Genomic DNA, 20,110 nt, shown 5'->3' with positions numbered 1-20,110 from the left:
CCTTCTTTATCCCCGGTAATAGTCTTTGTTCTGTAGTCTATTTGACTAGTATTAATATATAGCAATTCCAGTTTTCTTTTACTAGTTTAGCTCAGAAGACCTTATCTATCTTTTCACTTTTAATTTATTTGTATCTTTATCTTTACAGTGTGCTTCTTGCAGGCGGCATGTACTTGGATCTTGCTTTCCTATCTGACAGTTTGCTTTGCCATTGAAATAGTTAATGTGATTATTTAACATGATTATTGATATGGTTAGGTAAAAGTTCATCATCTTGGTACTTACTTTCTACTTTTCCTTTCTGGTATTTGCTCTTTCTTTCCTGTTTTTCTGCCTTCTGGATTAACTGAATATTTTTCATGATTCCATTTTACCTCCTTTGCTGTCTTATTAGCTATAACTCTTTGCTTTTGCTATTTTAGTACTTGCTTTAGGGTTTATAGTATAAGCTTTGAACTTATAAATTCTATTTTCAAATGATAGTATACTACATCACAAATAGTACAGAGAATGTTATAACGATATACTATCATTTCTGTCCTCTAACCTTTATTGTGGGATACATTTTTATCTACACTTTAAATACAATAATATGTTATTTTTTCACACAGTCAGATATCTTTTTTAAGATTTAAACAGCAATAAAAAATAGCATATATATATATATATCTCTCTTTCTCTACATAGTTACTATTTTTAGTGATCATTCTTTGAGAATGAAGGCTCCTATTTCCATCTGATATCTTCCCCTCTCAGAGAATATCCTTCAGCATTTCTTGTAGTATAAGACTGTTGTGCTGAATTCTTTCAGCTTTTTTCTAATGTCAGAAAAGTTTTTATTTTGCCTTTATTTTTATATTTTTACTGGGTAGGGAATTTTAGGTTGTCAGAGTTTTACCTTTCAGGACTTTAAAACAGTTGCTATGCCGTGCTTTTGATTGTGCTGTTTTCAGTGAAAATTCTGTCGTTCTTATCTTTAGTTCTCTGTCTAGAACAAGGTTTATTTCTCTGGCTATTTTAAATTTCGTTCTCTTTATTGCTGATTTTCAATAATTTTACTATGATGTCTTGGTGTTGTTTTATTCATGCTTCTTGAGATTAGTTTTTACTGAGCTGCTCAGATGTACAATTTCATAGTTGTCATTCACTTTGGAGAACTTCTGGCCATTATTTCCCTCTTCTTCATGGACTCCAATCACATGAATATTCAACTGTTTAATGTTATCAACATTCATCAATGCTTTTTTCATTTAAAAAAAATGTTTTTTCTACAGTTTTTATTCTGAGTAATTTCTTTTCCTCCCATTCACTAATTTTTTTGTGTGTGAAATATTTGTTCTGTCATTCATCCCATATATTGCATTTTTCATCTCAGACACTGCTAGTTTCATTTCTAGAATTTGAATCTTTGTAAAAAATTATTCATTTATTTATTTTTGGATGTGCTGATTCTTTGTTGCTGCGTGAGCTTTTCTCTAGTTGTGGCAAGCGGGGGCTACTCTTTAATTGCAGTGCTTGGGCTTCTCGTAGTGACGGCGTCCCTTTTGTGGAGCAGGGGCTCTAGTGTGTGTGGGCTTCAGCAGTTGTGGCTCCCAGGCTCTAAAGCACAGGCTCAACAGCTGTAGCACACAGGCTTAGTTGCTCTATGGCATATGAGATCTTCTCAGATCAGGAATCGAACCCGCATCTCCTGCATCAGCAGAAAGGTTCTTAACACTGAGCCAACAGGGAAGCCCAAATTTGAGTCTTTTTACATCTTCCATGGCTGTAATGTTTTAAACATACGGAATACTGTTATAATAAGTGTTTTAGTGTCCTCTGATAATTCGAAATCAGAATTATCTGCGTCAACTTGGGGTCGATTTTGATAAGAGTATTTTCCTCATTATGGGCCATCTTTTCTCTACTTTTTCACATGTCTGATAGCCTCTGATTATATTTTACCCTGGTTGGTGCTGAATATTTTGTTACAGTTTCTTGAGCTTTGTCCTGGGAGGAAGTTACTTGGAAACAGTTTGATCCTTTTGGGGCATAATTTATGCTTCTTCAGACTGGTCCAGAGCACTGTTCAGTTGAGGGCTAATTAGTCCCCACTGACGCAATACTCTTCTAAGTAGGAGATCCAGTTCTCCATGAGTTACAGATTACAAGGTTTTCCAGTTTGAGTGGAGGCAAGAGGCACAATTTCCCACCCAGTGTGAGAGCTAGCACTCTTTGCTCCCTTCCTCCCAGGTGGCTCCTTTCCCAGTTTCCCCACACCCATCAGTACAATCTACTCAGTACTCAGGGGATCTGTAGATCTCTGCAGATCAGTCTCCATACAGCTCTCTCCTCTCCAGTCCCTTGTCTGGTGAACTCTGGACTCTCAGCTCCATCTCTTCAGCTCAGGAAGTCCTCAGGGTTCTACCTGGGGACCTCCTTGCACCATGGCCTGGAAACTCTAGGAAACAAGTTGTGAGGTCTTTGTAGGATTCTTTCATTTATTTCCCATCTCTTAGAGATTACTATCCTTCATTGCCTGAAGTCCACAGTTTTAAAAACCATTATTTCATATATTTTACTTTTTGTTTTCTTTTGGTTGTTTCAGTCATGCAGGTAAACTTGGTTCCTGTTATATCTTGGCCGCTAAATCCAAATTTCATGTCTACACGTACATTCATATTGGGGCATTATCACTACTGCTACTTCTACTACTACCGTAGCAGTAACTGTGATTGAATTAAATTTCCTGTGCCAGCAAGTTATCATTTTTTTCAGAGAGTATATTTAATAAACATATGTCAAAGGTAATAGGCTACAACTCCCTCCCTTGCTGCCTTTGTAGCTTGTTGGGGATGTAAAGGCACTCAATAGAATCCAGGCCTATTATAATAACATGAGCTTATAAATTCTTTGGAAGAAACTGAACACATACCATAAACTAACCATGTTAACTGAACAAAAAGTAAAAAGGAGCATGGAACCAGGAACCTGGTAGACTTGGGCCTTTTATTATAACAAAGATGCCATTCAGTTCATTCATTACTGAAAGCTATACTCATGACTGCAAAAGGCAGGTCAGGATTGTAGGCTGCTTTCATCCCCACCACGCACAGAAGAAGCTGATCACCCATCAGAAGGGTTCGCCCAGGGATCTTTAGACCCAGGACGCTTCCAGCAGTTGGGACTCCATTGCCATCAGCTGTGTGCCCTGGAGGGGGCAGTTGGTGAAAGATGCCAAACAGTTGCCAAAGGGCAGTTGCCAAACAGGCTACCAGGGCCACCTCCAGGGGAGGAGGAAAGTGGGCCAGCCCACCAGCCGTCCTCTGTTTCCGCTCCCTTGGCGGGAGGTGCAGAGGGCAGGCCTGCTCAGAGCCAGCTGGCCACCTCCACTGTGCAAACCCAGCCACTGGGGCTGTACCGCCCAGTCTCCATTCTCCATGGCTGTATGGTCCCCCACGCAGATTCTGGAGGAAGTGAATGCGGCTGGCACAAACAAACAGCCCCTCAATTCTGTTCCTCACATGCTGTTGCCAAAATTCAGTCTGAAGGAGTAGAAGGCAAACATAAACCTCAGCTCCTGCCGGAGAAGTTGTTGAAGCTAAAAGAAACCAGAGAGACTGAGCAGCTCAACTGCTCTAATTTCCTCGCACATTTCTGCTGTCAAACTCCAGGAGAGATCCCCCGCCCACTCCACTTCCCCTGGAAAAAGAAAAAAGTTCTTCAAGAAACCTGTCAACTCATTTATGAAAAATCAGCTTCCGCGACAAGATTCTAAAAAAGGTGGGGGGTGGGGAGTGTCAGGAGCACTGGATTTAGCAGCATCTTTCACCATAACTTGGATCTGGCTGGGTGGGTGGACTGGTAATAGAGGCGCCTTAGGTGGAAATCACACCTACCCAGAACTGGGCTTCCTTCCCTTAAACCCAGACCCTGAACCCCTCTGCCAGGCTGGTGAAGCTCATGGTCACTTCTCAGAATAATGCTCACAAGGAATAAAATAAAATATATGAGCTTGTAAAGGAAACCAGTTAGGCTGAAATACAGTTATCAAAATAATAAAGAAATCTGAAATAGAGTCATAAATGTGCTTCTTCACTAACACATTAGATGACAAGATCAAGTGGAAGTTCTAAAATCTACCCTCATCCCAAAGCAGTGATGAGTATCTGTGACATTTCAAGATATCTGTAAAGCGATGGGAAAGTAGATGATTTCTTTTGGTGACATCATAGGTACTTCATTGCCTACATTCATAACTGAAGCGAGCACTAGATTTCCGTGAGAGGTTCATGAAAAGAAAAATGCAAAGTTGTTTTCACTCAAGTTTATAGACCCTCCTGAATTCTAGTCACAAACCTCTCTGTGGGTCCTGGGACTCCTTGAGTAGGAAGACCTTTCTTTTTCTTGGCTGTTGGGAGAGAGCACTGCACTGGGAGACAAAGGGGCACATCCCCACCCTGGCTTCCCCTCTAACAGCTGAGAGACTCACCCCGTAAGTCAAAGACTGTGCATTGTCTTGCCTAGCTCTCTACTTGCAATGAGGTCTTGCAAAGGTTGGTGTAGGGTGGGGGTGTCCTCTGGGGTTCCAAAGCACCCTATGCCCGCCCCATCACTGGTTCTCATCTGTGGTGTAATGACCTGCTTCTGCCATCTGCCTCCACCTCTTGTTCTAAGGCAGCAATAAGGGCTCATTTATCATTGTGTTCCTGGTGTTAAGAACAGGGCTTGGTACACAGAAGACCATGAATATCCATTTACTAGATGAACAGGTGAATGAGTGGATGAAAACTTCTCTCTCATTGTAAAAAAATATTCCTTATTTCACACCAGTAGTTCTCAACCCTATCTACATGTGAAAATCGCATCCTGAGATTTTAGAAAATCCTGAGACCCAGGCTATACCTCCAGAAATTCAGACTCCAGTGGTTGGGGTGGGGCACCAGTTTTTTTATTTTTTAAAACCACCCCAGGTACAGCCAAAGTTGAGAGTCTACAGAACCACAGAGCAGTGGTTGAGGTGAGAGTATAATGCTCCCATATGAACTTTTCTAGACTTAGAAAGATGAAATTAATGCAGAAACTGAACTCTGCAAGGGGCTAAACATAAATTGAGTTTCTGACCCTTGGAGTCAGGTCACAGTTCTGAATCCAGCAACATCCGAAATATCTGAACTACATTTTCATACTTACATGAAAAAAATCCCAGGCTTGATAGTGAAGACCATGAAACAAATTGCAACCCCTCGGGCAAGCCCTGCAAGGCCCCTCACTCCCTCCCCTCACTGTAAGAAATCCTTGCGAATTCTTACAGGTCTGGGCAAGCAGCACACCTTTTCGTGAAAATTCCTAGTTGAGTGCTTTCCTCATCTATACAGTGGAGATGATAATAATAACGCCAACCTTCAGGTAATGTTGCAGGGACTGAAAGATGTAAGGGGCCAAAAAGCACTTTTAAGTAGCCAAACATGCTACCAAGATTCTTTATTATTATACTCTACCAGTTGAGCTCGTAGAGGTAGAAAGACCTAATGACTCAGATACTAGGTCAGACTCTCTGCATGCAAATTCTGGCACCACCTTTTACCAGCTATGTCATCCAGTACTAATTATTTAACTCTTTGGACCTCATTCCTCAAGTGTAAAATGGTGATAACAAAGGCACCTATCTCCCAGGGTTTTGGGAAGGTTTGGCTGAGTTAACGTACTTAAAGTACCATTGGTTCTAGGGTTGGTAGATGAAGACTATTAGAATGGATAACAACAGGTCCTAATGTATAGCACAGGGGACTATATTCAATATCCTGTGATAAACCACAATGGAAAAGGATATTAAAAAAAAGAATGTATACGTAAAACTTGAGCTTTGCATCAGAATCACATGGAGGGCTTGTTAAAACACTGATGGCTGAGCCCCTACGCAGAGCTTTTGATTCAGTAAACCTGGGCTGGGATCCAGAAATTTGCATGTCTAACAAGCTCTGCTGGCCTGGCAACTACACTTTGAGAACCATTGGCTTAGAACAATGCCTGGCATACAGTAAGTATCTAATAAGTGTTAGCTGTTACTATCTTTCCCTGGCCTCTAATTTTGTAGTCCCTGAGCAAAATAGTTTCTGCTCCACTGCTACTCATAACAGCCTTCATGGAAAAAAAAACATAAAAAAATTTTTTTTATCTTATAATCGGGTACAGCCGATTAACAATGTTGTGATAGTTTCAGGTGAACAGTGAGATGCCTCAGCCATACATGTATATGTATCAATTCTGCCCAAACTCCTCTCCAATCCAGGGTGCCACATAACATTAAGCAGAACTCCCTGTGCTATGGAGTAGGTCCTTATTGGTTATCCATTTTAAATAGAGCAGCATGTACAAGTCCATCCCAAACTCCTTAACTATCCCTTCTCCCTGTCCTTCCCTCCTGGCAACCATAAGTTCATCATCTAAGTCTGTGAGTCTCTTTTTGTTTTGGAAGTAATTCTGAAATCTGCTAGCAGTGGTCCCCAAGGTGTGGACCCCATGAACACCACATGGGAGCTTACTAGTAATGAAGGTCTTGGCTGCCCACCCAGATCCACTGGATCAGGAAGTATGGGCTTGAGGCTCAACATCCTGTGTTCCAACTAACAGCCCTCCATGTGATTCTAAAGCACAGCAACTTTAAGACATACTGCTCTATTAGAAAGTCACCATGACCACGACAATACTCCTTTCAAAAGTGAAAGGCAGGATGGCTTAAGATCCAGAGTAGAGTGTTTGGTTGAACTGGAGCTCAAGAACTGACTCAGCTTCTTAGTCACTGTGTGGCAGTACCCCTTTAAGCTTCGGTTTCCTCATCCATAAACATGGGCATCATCACGGGGCCTACAGTGCAGGGAACTGACATGAAAAAGTGCTTGGACACACACTACGTGTTCAAACAAAGTTAGCGGTCACTGTTATCTTTTTAATCATGATGACATGTGCGCTCTCAAAATGATTTGGGATAGCTTATAACCAAGACTTGAGGGCTTCCCTGGTGGCTCAGACAGTAAAGCGTCTGCCTGCAATGCGGGAGACCTGGGTTTAATTCCTGGGTCGGGAAGATCCCCTGGAGAAGGAAACGGCAATCCACTCCAGCACTCTTGCCTGGAAAATCCCATGGATGGAGAAACCTGATAGGCTACAGTCCATGGGGTCGCAAAGAGTCGGACACGACTGAGAGACTTCACATAACCAAGACACATACATAAAAGTGCACAGGATAGCTAAAATAAAGAGTTAAAAAAAAAAAAAAGAAATAAAAATGTCACACACAGAAGGTGGAGCAAGGGAGGGTTGAAACTGTTGTTGCACTTGTCTTGCAAATTGAGGTCTGGACTTCCGTGTGGGCCAGAGTCCAAAGAGGAAATACAGAGATCCTGGTTTCCACTGCATGAATAGAGGAAGGAGACCAACTCTTTAGGGGAGACAATACCGTTCCCTTGGCCATGCCAGCTCTAAATTCTAGGAGAATCTGCTCACAGGAACCTGTACACAAAGGCCCTGGATAACAGAGGGAATCTCCTCCAGCAGTGCTTTATGGACCTGTTTCTTTAATCCTCAACGAGAGTCAAGGGCAAAAATCCTTAGATCCCAGAAGATGAGAGAAGTTACACTCACTTTGGGTGCCGAATGTCAGGGAGAGAGCGATTCAGGGAGATTTTATCACTGACGTAAATGTTAAATCCATTTTCTCGGTACGCCTGGTCCACTCGCTCAGCATAGGTCAACGGGAAGGGCTTCCCTTGTTCTCCGTCTCCTAGGAGCAAACAGCAAAATCCGGGTTGCCAATTAAATGCAGTGGGAAAGGGAAGAGGAAAAACGTGCTTAAATCACCAAGAAAAGACTTTACACTTGCTACAGAGTGTTTCTCTGGATTCTGCAGGGCTAAAGAGGGAAAGGGAATGAGACTCAGCCATGGCTGTGTCATGCACTGCAGCTCCGTTCTCCTGTAACTTCCACAACAGGCTGTCAGGGTGGACACGTGAGCCCTCTTTCTACAGAGAGAAAAGCCGGGACTTGGGACTTCCCTGGTGGGTCAGTGGTAAGGAGTCCACCCGCCAATGCAAGGGTCATAGGTTTGATCCCTGGTCCAGGAGGATCCCACATGCCATGGGGTGACTGGACCTGCATGCCACAATTGCTGAAGCCAGCATGCTCTAGAGCCAGGGCTCCATAGCCGGAGAAGCCACCGCAACGAGAAGCCCACACACTGCAACTGGAAGGCAGTCCCCACTCGCCACAGCTGGAGAGGGTCCAGTATGGCAACAAAGACCCAGTGCAGCCAAAAATAATAAGTAAATAAAATTATGCAATAAAAAAGGAAAACCAGGACTCAGAAAGGTTATAAAAGTAGGTCTCTGGGCTCCATGCTTTCCCACCCTCTACCAGGAGCCCCAAACATCCCTGACCCTGAAGTCCGCCCACCTGGATGGGAGGCCAGGTCACCTGCCTAGGAGCTGACCAACCTTGGGCCAGTCACACTAGCTCTATGAACTGTAGCTTGTTCTTGTCTGGTACCCATACCATCCTGAGAAAGTCAAATGAGAGGCTGTACACCCAAGAGCTTTCGGTAAAGATAAACCCTATTAACCATGTGAAGAAATTCTGTGATTCCTCTCCAGGCGACTCGAACTTTACATGTAAATCAAAATTGCCACAAATGATCAAAGATGCTTTGATTTTTTTTAAGCCAGCAAACTAATGACAATCTGCCTTGCCTAGGCCTGAACTGCCTGAAAAGTGTGGCTCTTAGTCTGGGATCTGGGTGGATCCAGTGCCAGCTTTCCTTTCTCTGTACAAGCCATCTGGGGAAAGAGTCCCTGATGCTCCAGGAAATTACTTTCTGGGTTTCCGGGGTGCAGATGGTATGTGCTGATGTCCCCTAACCCCTGCAATAATAGACCAAGCACCTGCCATTGGCGACAGTGTGGAAGAAATGGTAACAGAATCAGCTAACTGAAAATCACCTCATCTTTTGGAGCCCGTGGCCTGAGCAACACCCCATTTACTTTGCAAAGTAAATGATGTCAACATCAGCATGATGAGAAGGTGCAAGTAGAGAGGTGGAGCCTGGGGCGGTGCCTGCTCTGATCCAGCCCGACGATGGAGAGACTCTGCTGCCTGTAACTTGCATGGCTCTGGGATAAGACACTGCTGGCCAGTGCCCAGCATGATCCCACAAGGGACACAGATGCTGCAGGCAGACAAAGAAGGGCAGAAGCATCTGTTTGGGCGGGGAGGGAAGCTCTGGTGGAGGGGGCAGTGCAGGGGAATGATTCCAAGTTCAGGCCCTGGAGCTGCATTGAGTGGAGTTTGAAGCCCAGCCCTGCTGCTCCTGCCTGTCATCTTGGGAGAGCCTTCGGCTTTTCTGTGTCTTGGGTTTTTCCCTTAGTGTTCATTGGGATGAAAAGGTTCAGTGTGATGATTAAGGGGGGAATGCAGGGGAAGACAGAGAAGGCAGTGGCACCCCACTCCAGTACTCTTGTCTGGAAAATCCCATGGATGGAGGATCCTGGAAGGCTGCAGTCCATGGGGTCTCTGAGTGTCAGACACAACTGAGTGACTTCACTTTCACTTTTCACTTTCATGCATTGGAGAAGGAAATGGCAACCCACTCCAGGGTTCTTGCCTGCAGAATCCCAGGGACAGGGGAGCCTGGTGGGCTGCCATCTATGGGCTGCACAGAGTCGGACACAACTGAAGTGACTTAGCAGCAGCAGCAGCAGCAGAGCAAGATGCCCGGCACACAGTGAGTGTTCAACCTGGGCTGGTTACTATTATTCTTAATAATGTCACCACTGCTTACTCTTTTCTGGCTAGTTAGCCCAACGTTCTAATAATTCTGGTATAAGTGCCTGGGAAATTAGCTCTTTTCAAATGTTTCCTTTCTTAATCTAAGCAGCATTCCAACCCTTCATTCTAAATCATTGGCAGATGTGTCTTTGGATTTCCCTGACCACCAGTTACTATGTCAGCTGTATTCAGAGCTTCTTGTAATCTGGTTTTGTCACAGTGTAACATTTTAAAAAAGAAAATCAATAGTGCTGGGTACCTCTGATACAAAAATGAAAATACAAATCCCTTATATTTCTTTCCAGTATTGTAAAGCTATACTTTGTCACCTTCACAAAAGTACTCTTTGGTTATCAAAGCAGGAAGCATGAGCCCTGAGGACAGAGGGGAAACCGAGGCTCCAGGAGTCTGGAATTTATCTGAGGGTCAGATGGGTGGTAGGTAGCATCAGAGCTGCTCTCCTGGCTCCAAGGCAGGCCCTTTGGAGATGACTCTCCACATGATTTCTATATACCTCACCCATTCCAACTCTGCAGTGGAACAGGGGCTGTTCCAAAGGCTAATCAGGTGAAGAAAGCTTCAGCAGAAGCCCACTAGTTTCACTCAGCCCTGTGGCTGTGATGTTGGGGAGGGATCAACTCAGCCCTCCAGACCTGGGTTCAAGTCTCAAGCTTGCCTCTTTCTCATTGTATGTCTGCAGCTAAATTACCCCACCTCTGTGAGCTCCAGGTTCCTTCTCATCGAATGAGCTACAAAGGTTGGTTAGGGGTTTCATCAAGAAAACGTGCAAAGTGTGGATCGTGGGCCTTTTCGCTGTTGGTGTTCAGTAAATGTGGGTTCTTATTCTTACTGCTCCTCATTTTAGTGGTAACATATCTTCCAGGAGGGAGACATTTTCTATCACCATAGGGTTTCAGGGCAAAGGGCTGAAAGCAGTGGATCTGATGATGTGAATGGAGAAAGGGGTCAGCTAACAGGTGAAGGAGGGGAGAGGGCTGGCCCTGGGAACCAGGGGAAGGGATAATGGCAAATAGACAAGGAGTCAACAGGAGGTCTAGATGCTCCCATAACACACACACACACACACACACACGTGCAAGCACTCTCCAGGGGACCCACCCGTGGACGCCCTGCCCTTCGTACCTACACGCTGAGCATCCCTCTTGATGGCTTCTTTGTCGTGCCAGTCCTTCAGTTTCTGCCTATCTCCAAAGAAAAAGCTCTTCTTTGGTTGATTGTGTGAGCCCTTAAAAAAAGACAAAAACTATGAAAAAGAGGAAAAGGGAAAATAAGTTTAATAACAAAGAGACCCAGAAAGTACATGGCCTAAGGGATGAATGTCTGCCATTAGTGGTTCATTTATTAATTCCCTCAGAACTTGGTTACTCCTGCCCACCTGTGCCAGCCAGGTGTGCAAAGTTCAGAAAGATGACACACAGTGCCCACCCTCCGGGAACTGACAAACCCGTGGGAGAGAAGGCAGATGGACAGACACTCCTTTTACAGAAGAGAGAAGGTGGTAGGTATGACACTGTCTAGCAGAAATATAATGTAAGCTACCAAGATGAGCCACATATGTAACGCTACTTTTTTAAACCAGGTGAAGTGAGTTTTGACAATGTATTTCATTTAGCTTCATATACTCCATCAAAAGCAGGAGTTCCCAAAACTGTGGCAAAACTGTCTTCCATGAAATTGGTCCCTGGTGCCAAAAAGGTTGGGGACCACTGATCTAAAGTAAGATCATTTCAACAGGCAGTGGAAGCAAATGTTGAGGTTAAGTCTATGTTCCTTTTTGTGTGTGCACTGAGTCTTCAAAATCCAGTGTGTATGTCACACTTGTGGGCATCTCAGTTCAGCCTCCTTCCAAGTGCTTAAGAGCCACAGCTGCCTAGTGGCTCTGCACTGGATGAGGCAGAGGAAATGGACCTGGGATGAGAGGTTCCGAGAAAGAGCTAGAGGACTTCACTTCCACCCGGGAGAAGTGGGGAAGGGTTCACGGACACTGGGGCCTTTGGGCTGGACTTCAGATAAGTTGAAATGAGAGGCTGGCAGAGCGCACACCCTGGGCGGGTGGAGCATGGTAGAGTGGGCTGGGCTCAAGGAGCACGGAGCACAGGAGGAGGAGCTGGGTCACAGTCATCTCTGCAGTCCCAAAGAAGGCCTGGTCCCAGAGACGGGAAGCAGCTGGCAGATGTATGTAGAAGGTCTGAACAAGTGCTCGGATGACTGAAAGAAAACAGGAATGCACAGGAGAGCGGCCCCCAGAGGCTGGAGCTGAAGACATTTATTATGTGTTCCAGGAGGGGAGTCTGTCCTGGTGGGCCTGTTAAGGAAGCAGTTTCCCAGAGGTTGCATTCCAGCCTCTGGGGTCATCAAAAGGTGCCAGATGCTTTCCCATGCCAAGAGCCCATCCCAGGGCTCAGTAAGAGTCTTTCTAAGGTGACACTGCTCCACACTGCTGTTTCTATCTTCTGTGTTCACCTAGATGAGAACAGCTTTCCCCATCACCTTGCCCTTAAAAAAACCCACAGACCTGCTCATGCCACTGTGGTGTGCAGGATCCACTAGTCCTATTTCCTGTATAATTACCTATGAAGGCCCTGAACGCATGGTGTGCTGGAACATTAGCACTAACAAGAAGCCACTGGAATAAAATCATCCTCATGCCTGTTTATTAAGTCCCTGGCTGATCCTCGCATTAGAACATTTTCCATAAGGGCTCAATATCCCTACAACAGCTCTAATGATAATAATCCTCGGCACTCCCTCTCCTGCAGACCTGACTTGCAGGAAGAAAATTCTGAAAGTGGACATGCCACATGTCATGGTCAGACAGGGAAAGAAAACTGCAAAAACAAAGGTCATGTGCCTGCAAATGGTTCTCAGGGTCTTAGAAATCACAGGAGCTGAGTGGGAAGTTCCTTCAGGGGGTTTCAACTGTATTGAGCCACATTCTGCAGGAGACACCTCGGTGCTGCCTTGAGAAGGTGGAGACTGACTAAGAACTTGACCCCTGCACTTCAGTCAGACCAGCAATGCATCTGTCTGTTTTCTATACTGGGGTTCTAAGTGAGATTTCATTTCTAAAGGTCCTCTGCTAAAAACAAACTGACCATTAAATCTCCACACAAGCAAACACATCAACTCAAAAACTGATCTGGGGCCACTGCCCTATTTCACAAACAGGGAAACTAAGTCTTGGAATGGATCGGGGATATGCCCAAGTTAAGCACTCTACCTCTAGACGTCAGGATTGGTCAGTCAAGGGTTGGTTAGCAATCTTTCCTCCAGCCCTCCCTCCCAATTCCTTTTCCCTCTTCTGCTACCCAAAGACTGAGAACTTCACTGACTATGTTAGGTCACTGGTGGAACTAAAGAGGTTCTGCAAACCCAGGCTGTCTTAATAGGAGGAACCAATCTAAAGTGGTTCTTACAATGTGAACCAGCAGCACTCACAGCAGCTGGGAACTCGTCAGAAATGAGCCCCATCCAGGAAGCAGCAGCAGAAACTGGGTGTGGGGCCCAGAGACTTGGGTTTTAACAAGTCCTCAAAGAGATTCTGATGCACACTCACATTTGAGAACTACTGGTCTAGAATTCAGGACGTCATAAACCTGCTTGGTCTGTGCTGGTCAAACCATACCTGGGCTATTGTATCCTAGTTGAGCAGATATTCATCAGTGAAGGTCACAAAAAATCTTAGATGTGGTCACTGGCAAACACAATCTGGTGGTTTTTGAGGATTTTTTTTAACTGCCAGTGTTGGGGCGGGGTGGGGAAATAGGGCTTCCCAGGGGGCTCAGTGGTAAAGAATTCGCCTGCCAAAGTAGGAGACGTGAGTTTCATCTCTGGGTCGGGAAGATTCCCTGGAGGAAATGGAAACCCACTTCAGTATTCTTGCCTAGAAAATTCCATGGACACAGGAGCCTGGTGGGTGGGCTACAGTTCATGGGATCACAAAGACTCTGTGATGTGACCTGGCTCTCATCCCTCATTTGTGTTATTTTTCTGGCTGCAGTAAGTTTGCAATGGGCTGCCACACACAGATATGCATGAGGAAGATTAGAAACTGTGTTCTATGAGAATTTGGAGATGAGAAGCCATGGGAAACACGGGAGAGTTTATCTTGTTCTATGAGGCCCTGAGGCTAGTGTGAGAGCCAAGGGCAGAAGTTATTGAATGCCTGATGGGTTAGCTGAAAACACAGAAGGAATTCCAAAAGGTGGGCTGGTCTTAAGATGAAATAGGCCACTTGGAAGAAGATGTTAGGGGAGGCCAGGAACAGGATGCTTGTTCATCAGGATGTGAAGGAGGGGAGTCGAACACAGAGTTAGGGCTCAGTTCAGTTCAATCGCTTGGTGATGTCTGACTCTTTGTGACCCCAAAGACTGCAGCACGCCAGGCTTCCTTGTCCATCACCAACTCCTGGAGCTTCAAACTCATGTCCATAGAGTTCAATGATGCCATCTAACCATCTCATCCTCTGTCGTCCCCTTCTCCTGCCTTCAATCTTTCTCAGTATCAGGGTCTTTTCCAATGAATTAGTTATTTGCATCAGGTGGCCAAAGTATTGGAGTTAGGGCTAGCGCTTCTCAAATTTTCCTGTGCAGTATAATCACGTGAGTATCTTGTTAAATATGGATTCTGATACACGAGGTCTGGGCTGGGCCTGAGACTCTGCATTTCTAACAAGCTCCTAGGTGATGCTGCTGATCCCCGAAAAACATTTTGAGTAGCAAAGGTGAGGTGACCTTTGCAAAGACATTTCAAGAGTTCAAGATTCTGGAAAGGACACTGTCTCATCTATATGTTTGTGGATGTCTTCTCATGTTCCTGGGAATGGGGCACGGAGCTGAATCTCACAGCTGTGACTGCACAGAGATCAACTCCCCTGAATCTCATCAGAATGAACAGTGAACTGCGGAACTGACAGGGTACAGAATTAAGGTTCCAAAATTCTGGGAGTTTCATGCTTAACAGCCTCTACCACCTCACTGCCTTTGCCTTAATGATGCATGCCCCTCTGGAATGATCTCCAGAGATGGCCTTTTTTAGGTGGTCTCAGTTCTTAGATGATAAGTGACAGTCACTCAGTCATGTCCAACTCTTTGCAAGCCCATGGATTGTAGCCTGCCAGGCTCTTCTGTCCATGGAATTCTCCAGGCAAGAATACTGGAGTGGGTTGCCATTCACTTCTCCAGGGAATCTTCCAGACTCAGGGATTGAACCTGGGACTCCTGCGTTATAGGTGGATTTTTCGCTGGCTGAGTCACCAGGGAAGCATTAGTTTTTACTTCTTCCCTAAACTAAGAGGACTTTGGAGCTTGCCGACAGAGGCACTTCGGCAAGTTAAACATGTAGTTACAAGGAGGTTCTCAAGTATCCAAGCTATGCAGCCTCTCAGAAACAGTAAGTCCACCTTTTTTCTATCTTATAGGTGGGAAAACTGAGGTCCAAAGAGACCAAACTACCCAACCAAGGGCACATAAGTAAGCCAGAGGATAAAAGCCACGTTCTTTCATTCCCACACTGGATTTTAGTGGAGAGAGCTTGCAGCATGGTCCTGGACAAGTCTCATTTTCCTACCTGGAAAACCTGCCCAAAAAAGTACTTTCAAGTGAACCAGAAAATCACAAACTGTGTATTGGAAGCATGTTCAAAATTTACACATAGAACGTGGATAGCCTTCGGATTTTAAGGATCTACTATAAATTGACATCTGATCAAATCATCTTGATACAGGACTCAAATTTTACTATGAAAGTGAAAGAAAAGTGAAAGTGAAAGTTGATCAGCTGTGTCCAACTCTTCAAGAATCCATGGGCTATAAAGTCCATGGAATTCTCCAGGCCACAATACTGGAGTGAGTAGCCTTTCGCTTCTCCAGGGGATCTTCCCAACCCAGGGATCAAACTCTGGTTTCCCACATTGCAGGCAGATTCTTTACCAGCTGAGCTACCAGAGAAGCCCATTTTTTTTTTTTTTTTTTTAACTATACATGTTAAAAAGATTTCCCATAATAGGTCTAAGCTTTTGGTCAAAGAAGGAGTTGGTTTCAATCCTAAAACCACCGAGTATTCTGAGCCCAGGAGGCCCTTAGAATCTTATCCAGAAACCTTAATGAAAACTGTGATCAGAAGTCTCTGACATCCACCCATAGAAACCCACAGATAGATCATTCCAACTATTGCTAAATATTTGTGCCAGGCACCGTGGTAAGCACTGTGAACACAGGTGTGACAACACAGATCCCGTGCAGGTGCTAATGGGTTTAGAGACAGATCAGTTGCTCTCAAAGGATGGTTCTTTGGGGACCTGAGCCCTCATTATATATAAAATTTCCTGGACCCCACCCTGAACCTATGAAATCAAAGTATCTGAGCATAGGAGGCCAGGAAGCAATGGATCTTTAAACACATCTCCATGTAATTCACAGTAAAGGTGGAAAGCCACTTGCCAAAATCCAGCTGTCTCACTCAGTTATGAAACCCGAGGCTAAAAGAGTAGAACAGAGTTGCCCCAAACCCCATAGTTTGTCAGCCCCAAAGATCAAACCAGATCTGGCTGTTCTCTCCATGGGTTAGACTGTGAGCTCCCTGAAGGCAGGGGCATGTCTGTTTTGATTTGTCACTGTGTTTTCCTAGGTCAATACCTAGGCCCTCAGAAAGTATCAGGTGTATGACTGCATGAATGATTGCTCATCAATGGGGCAGGAAGTCTAGTTGGATGACTCAGAGCATTCTGACTCCAGAGTTGGAAAAACCTAGGTTTTACTCCCTGGGCAGATGGACCCCAGTTTGCTGGATTGGTTAATAGGGAAAACTATCAGAATAATGTGCAGGTTGTTGAGAGAATGAACTGAGCTCATCCACACAACACATCAAGCTCAGTATCTGGCATAAAGTTAGGCCCCCTCGGTAAAGGAGTGCAACTATTAATAGGTTATTTCCGGAGAAAGTTTATGATCTGGTGTATGTGATGGCCATGTCTGGGGGAGAAAGGGCAGGGATGGGAATCTAATAATAAAACTATGAGCCCTGCAGAGGAAACCTATTGAACACCTGAGCCAATTCAACTGGCTACTGCTGATAACAGGATTTAGAGAATTTCCTCATTAACAGGAGGTCATGTGCCCATGTGGAAACTCACTGTTCTTGAGGAAAGAAGAAAGTTCTTAGTTAATAGTGGCATTCTACAACAGAAACAGACCTTTCACAACCAGAAAAAAAAACGCTGTTTCTTAAAAGAGAGCGATTCTTATGCAAAGCCATCACTTAATGTTATGCAAAAAGGTAGTCCGGATTTCAGTCCAGAGGCAATTTCCATTCTACAGACTCACAGGTTTGTCTATAAAAGCTGTGATTATTTTCCTTCAGCAACCATCTTCTGCTACTTTCCTTCCCCGATATTTCTAGATATCCTTTTGCTACAGGAAGCAGAAGGGTTGGGAAGGAGCAGAGGGCAAGGACGGTGAGAGGGAGTGCGTGGAGGAGGCTGGCAGAATGATTGTGGAAATCACATTAAACAATAAATTGGAACTGGATTTTGACTGGCTGCTCTAAATAACTGCTTCTGGTAGCTGTGTGCTTTTACTTAACATTCCACTGAAAGAATCGATTAGTGTTCAAACAGCCACACGCACACACACACAAATGGAATTTTAATCTTTTGTTTAATCACTACTTAGTGTGCCTGGCATCCTTTGGAGGGTGGGAAGAAAGGTGGTGAAGTGAGCCAAGTGTATCCTGCCCATGGAGAAAGGTCTGTTAAAGCACATACTCTAATCCTGACCCTGCAGACTTGGCAACTCCCGCTCAGAGAGGACGCTTATGTCTCTGGCCCAGCTGGTTGGTGTCTTCAAAACAATGGAAAAAGAGTTGTGTGCTCAAAAACAGCAATGCTGAAAGGAAAACTGAGCGGGGCATTTGCTTCATCCAGGGTCTGAAGACTACAATGGATTAGATTCTGCTGCAAATTTTAGGAGAGTTTCCTCACTTGCAACCTCCTTCTCAAATAACCCTACAAAGGCGCCGAAATGATTTGCTCTGAGGCTTAAATGACTCTATATAATTCCAAACATTTGTTTATCTGCTAAGTAATTATTCTAATAACCTTCACACACACACACACACAGCAGAGCATTCTCTTCAAGGCTGTCTTCAAGGTTATCCTTCAAAGAGGGCCAGGTAGGACTTCATTTATCCAAAAGCATAAAGTGACTCTAAGCAAGGGAGTTCGGACAACTGGATAAATGTACTTTCTTCATGAGTCTTGAGGACATAAGCTGAATTGTTTATATTTCTTCATTCATCTCATAAAACAGGATGACTCCATCGAAGAATTAAGGACCTACTATGTCCAAAGAACTGTGGGGGAAATAAAGAGAATTAGGATCATTCTTAGCCTCAGCAAATAGGATGAATATAAGAAAGGAAAAAGCACACTACACTGTCATGTGAGTGCCCTTGAAGTTGTACAGATGAATTCTATCGGTATTTACAAGAGCCAAAGGTTAAATTCCATCTAAGACCATCAGGGAAAAATTCCTGCAAAAATTGAAAGTTGCCTAATAGGACAGGTAAGATTCTGACTGGCAGCAGTGGGAGGACAGAGTCCAGCTGGAGGGGAAGCACGTGCAGAGGTGGAGGTTAGAAAGCAAGGGGCCTGTTTCCTTAATGGCAAGGACCCTGATTTGGCCGGTGGGAGTGGGATATGAGAGTCAGGAAAAAAGAGAGTCAGTTAGGGTTAGTCTGGACCAGAATCTGAGGGCCTTACATTTGAGCTGTTTGGCAGATGGGAGCCACAAAAGGTCTTTGAGCAAGGAACAATAATAAAATATGCTACCACCTATCCACCTGTTAATCTCAGAATCCCTCTCTACCTGGGAGAAATGCATAGAGAAAGATGATTTTGTTTTCAGAGGAAATGTACCCTCACTGTAGGCTGAGGACCACTCTTAGACATTCCACAAGACAGACTGAAATGAGCTGACCTAGCCCCAGCCCTTACCTAGTAGCTGCTGTTCTGAGAAAATCTACCTTTCACTACAACCAGGACCAGGAAGTATGAGAAAGCAATCACTCCTAAAGGGTGCTGTTTATGAACGGATGGAGACACTATAACCCAGCAACCACGAGATCAAGTTGGCCACGTCAGGTGATCCTGCTGTTCCACCCAGTAATCGGGTGTGCAATTTTCCTGGCTCCAATAACCCTGTGGTCCTAACACCAGGATGTCAGAATCTAAAATCTGGATTGGGGCCCCATTCCCTAAGAGGGCAAGGTCATTCACAAACAGGAACCGTGGTGTTTAAAAGGCTGATCCTGTACTCCCAAAGGCAGAAGCATTCTACCCATCTAATTCATCCTTTTGTTTTGTACCCATGGCTCTAGAAAAGGTCATTTGCTATGGAGGGTGTGAAAGTTCATTAAAAGACTTTTAAATAGCAGAGAGAAAAGAGCCAAGATACTTCATAATATCTATTATCTAAAGGGCACATGGAAACTCCAGTAACTTTTCTCTTTCATTCTAAAAGAAAGATTGCAACTTGTATCATATTCTTCAGAGGAAGTTTCCAAAGGGTTAATCGCTGGGAAAACAAATAACAACACTCTGATAATTTGCTAATATTCATTTGGGTCTCTCACCCATCCATCCATCCATTTACTTAAATGTTTGATGAATACAAGCACATGCCAGGCTCTGTGCTATATATAAAGAATACACTTGTGAGCAAGACAGATAAGGGCCCTGCTCTCATAGAACTTACAGTAATATGTGGGGCCGCAAGGAACACAGACTTTAATCCACACCACAAAAAAATTTAAATAGCTACAGTGGCCTGTGCAGAAAAGAAGGATATAGGGTGCTAAGAGAGTCCATTTCTTTCAGATCAGATAAGGAGGGTCTTATCCAGACTGCAAAGTCAGGAAAGGCTTCCCTGAGGAAACGGATGGAGTATAAGCAGGATTAACTCAGCAGAGAGAAGAGAGCAGAGGCTTTCAGACAGTGGGTGTGCAGAGACCCTGTGGCCGGGTAAATATGAAACACAGGAGGGACTAAAAGAAGATCAGGGTATGTGTTGCACAGAGAAAGAGTGGAAGCCTGGTGGGGATGAGAGGGGCAGGAAGGAGGATTCTGTCTTCCCCAGAAGCATTTGGAAATTAAGTATTTTACAGAAGGAGGCAGCAAGATCAGGGTGCATTTGGAAAGCCCTCTAGCAGCCAAGGGGGAGGGTGGCACCCAGGGAGGAGACTGTCATCACACTGTAGGCAGAGATGCTGACAGCTTAGGCAGGAAGGTAGAAGCA

The 20,110-nt window shown here is 44.6% G+C and overlaps 1 protein-coding gene across 1 annotated transcript in view; it reads right to left on the bottom strand.

Moving 5' to 3' along the window:
- The window catches only part of GALNT10 (polypeptide N-acetylgalactosaminyltransferase 10), a 227,036-nt gene that overhangs the window by 116,233 nt on the left and 90,693 nt on the right, over positions 1 to 20,110 (bottom strand). Inside the window, exons 3-4 of the mRNA XM_010829397.1 lie at positions 10,942 to 11,044; positions 7,624 to 7,762 (exon numbers count right to left, since the gene is read on the bottom strand). Coding sequence (XP_010827699.1) covers positions 7,624 to 7,762; positions 10,942 to 11,044 — 242 coding nt within the window. The remainder of the gene's footprint in view (positions 1 to 7,623; positions 7,763 to 10,941; positions 11,045 to 20,110) is intronic.

The sequence above is a fragment of the Bison bison genome, unplaced genomic scaffold (genome assembly GCF_000754665.1).
Source record: "Bison bison bison isolate TAMUID 2011002044 unplaced genomic scaffold, Bison_UMD1.0 scf7180017864505, whole genome shotgun sequence".
Classification (NCBI taxonomy): domain Eukaryota; kingdom Metazoa; phylum Chordata; class Mammalia; order Artiodactyla; family Bovidae; genus Bison; species Bison bison.
The sequence above is the reverse complement of the archived record's forward strand: the minus strand, read 5'-3'. Positions and strand labels throughout refer to the sequence as shown.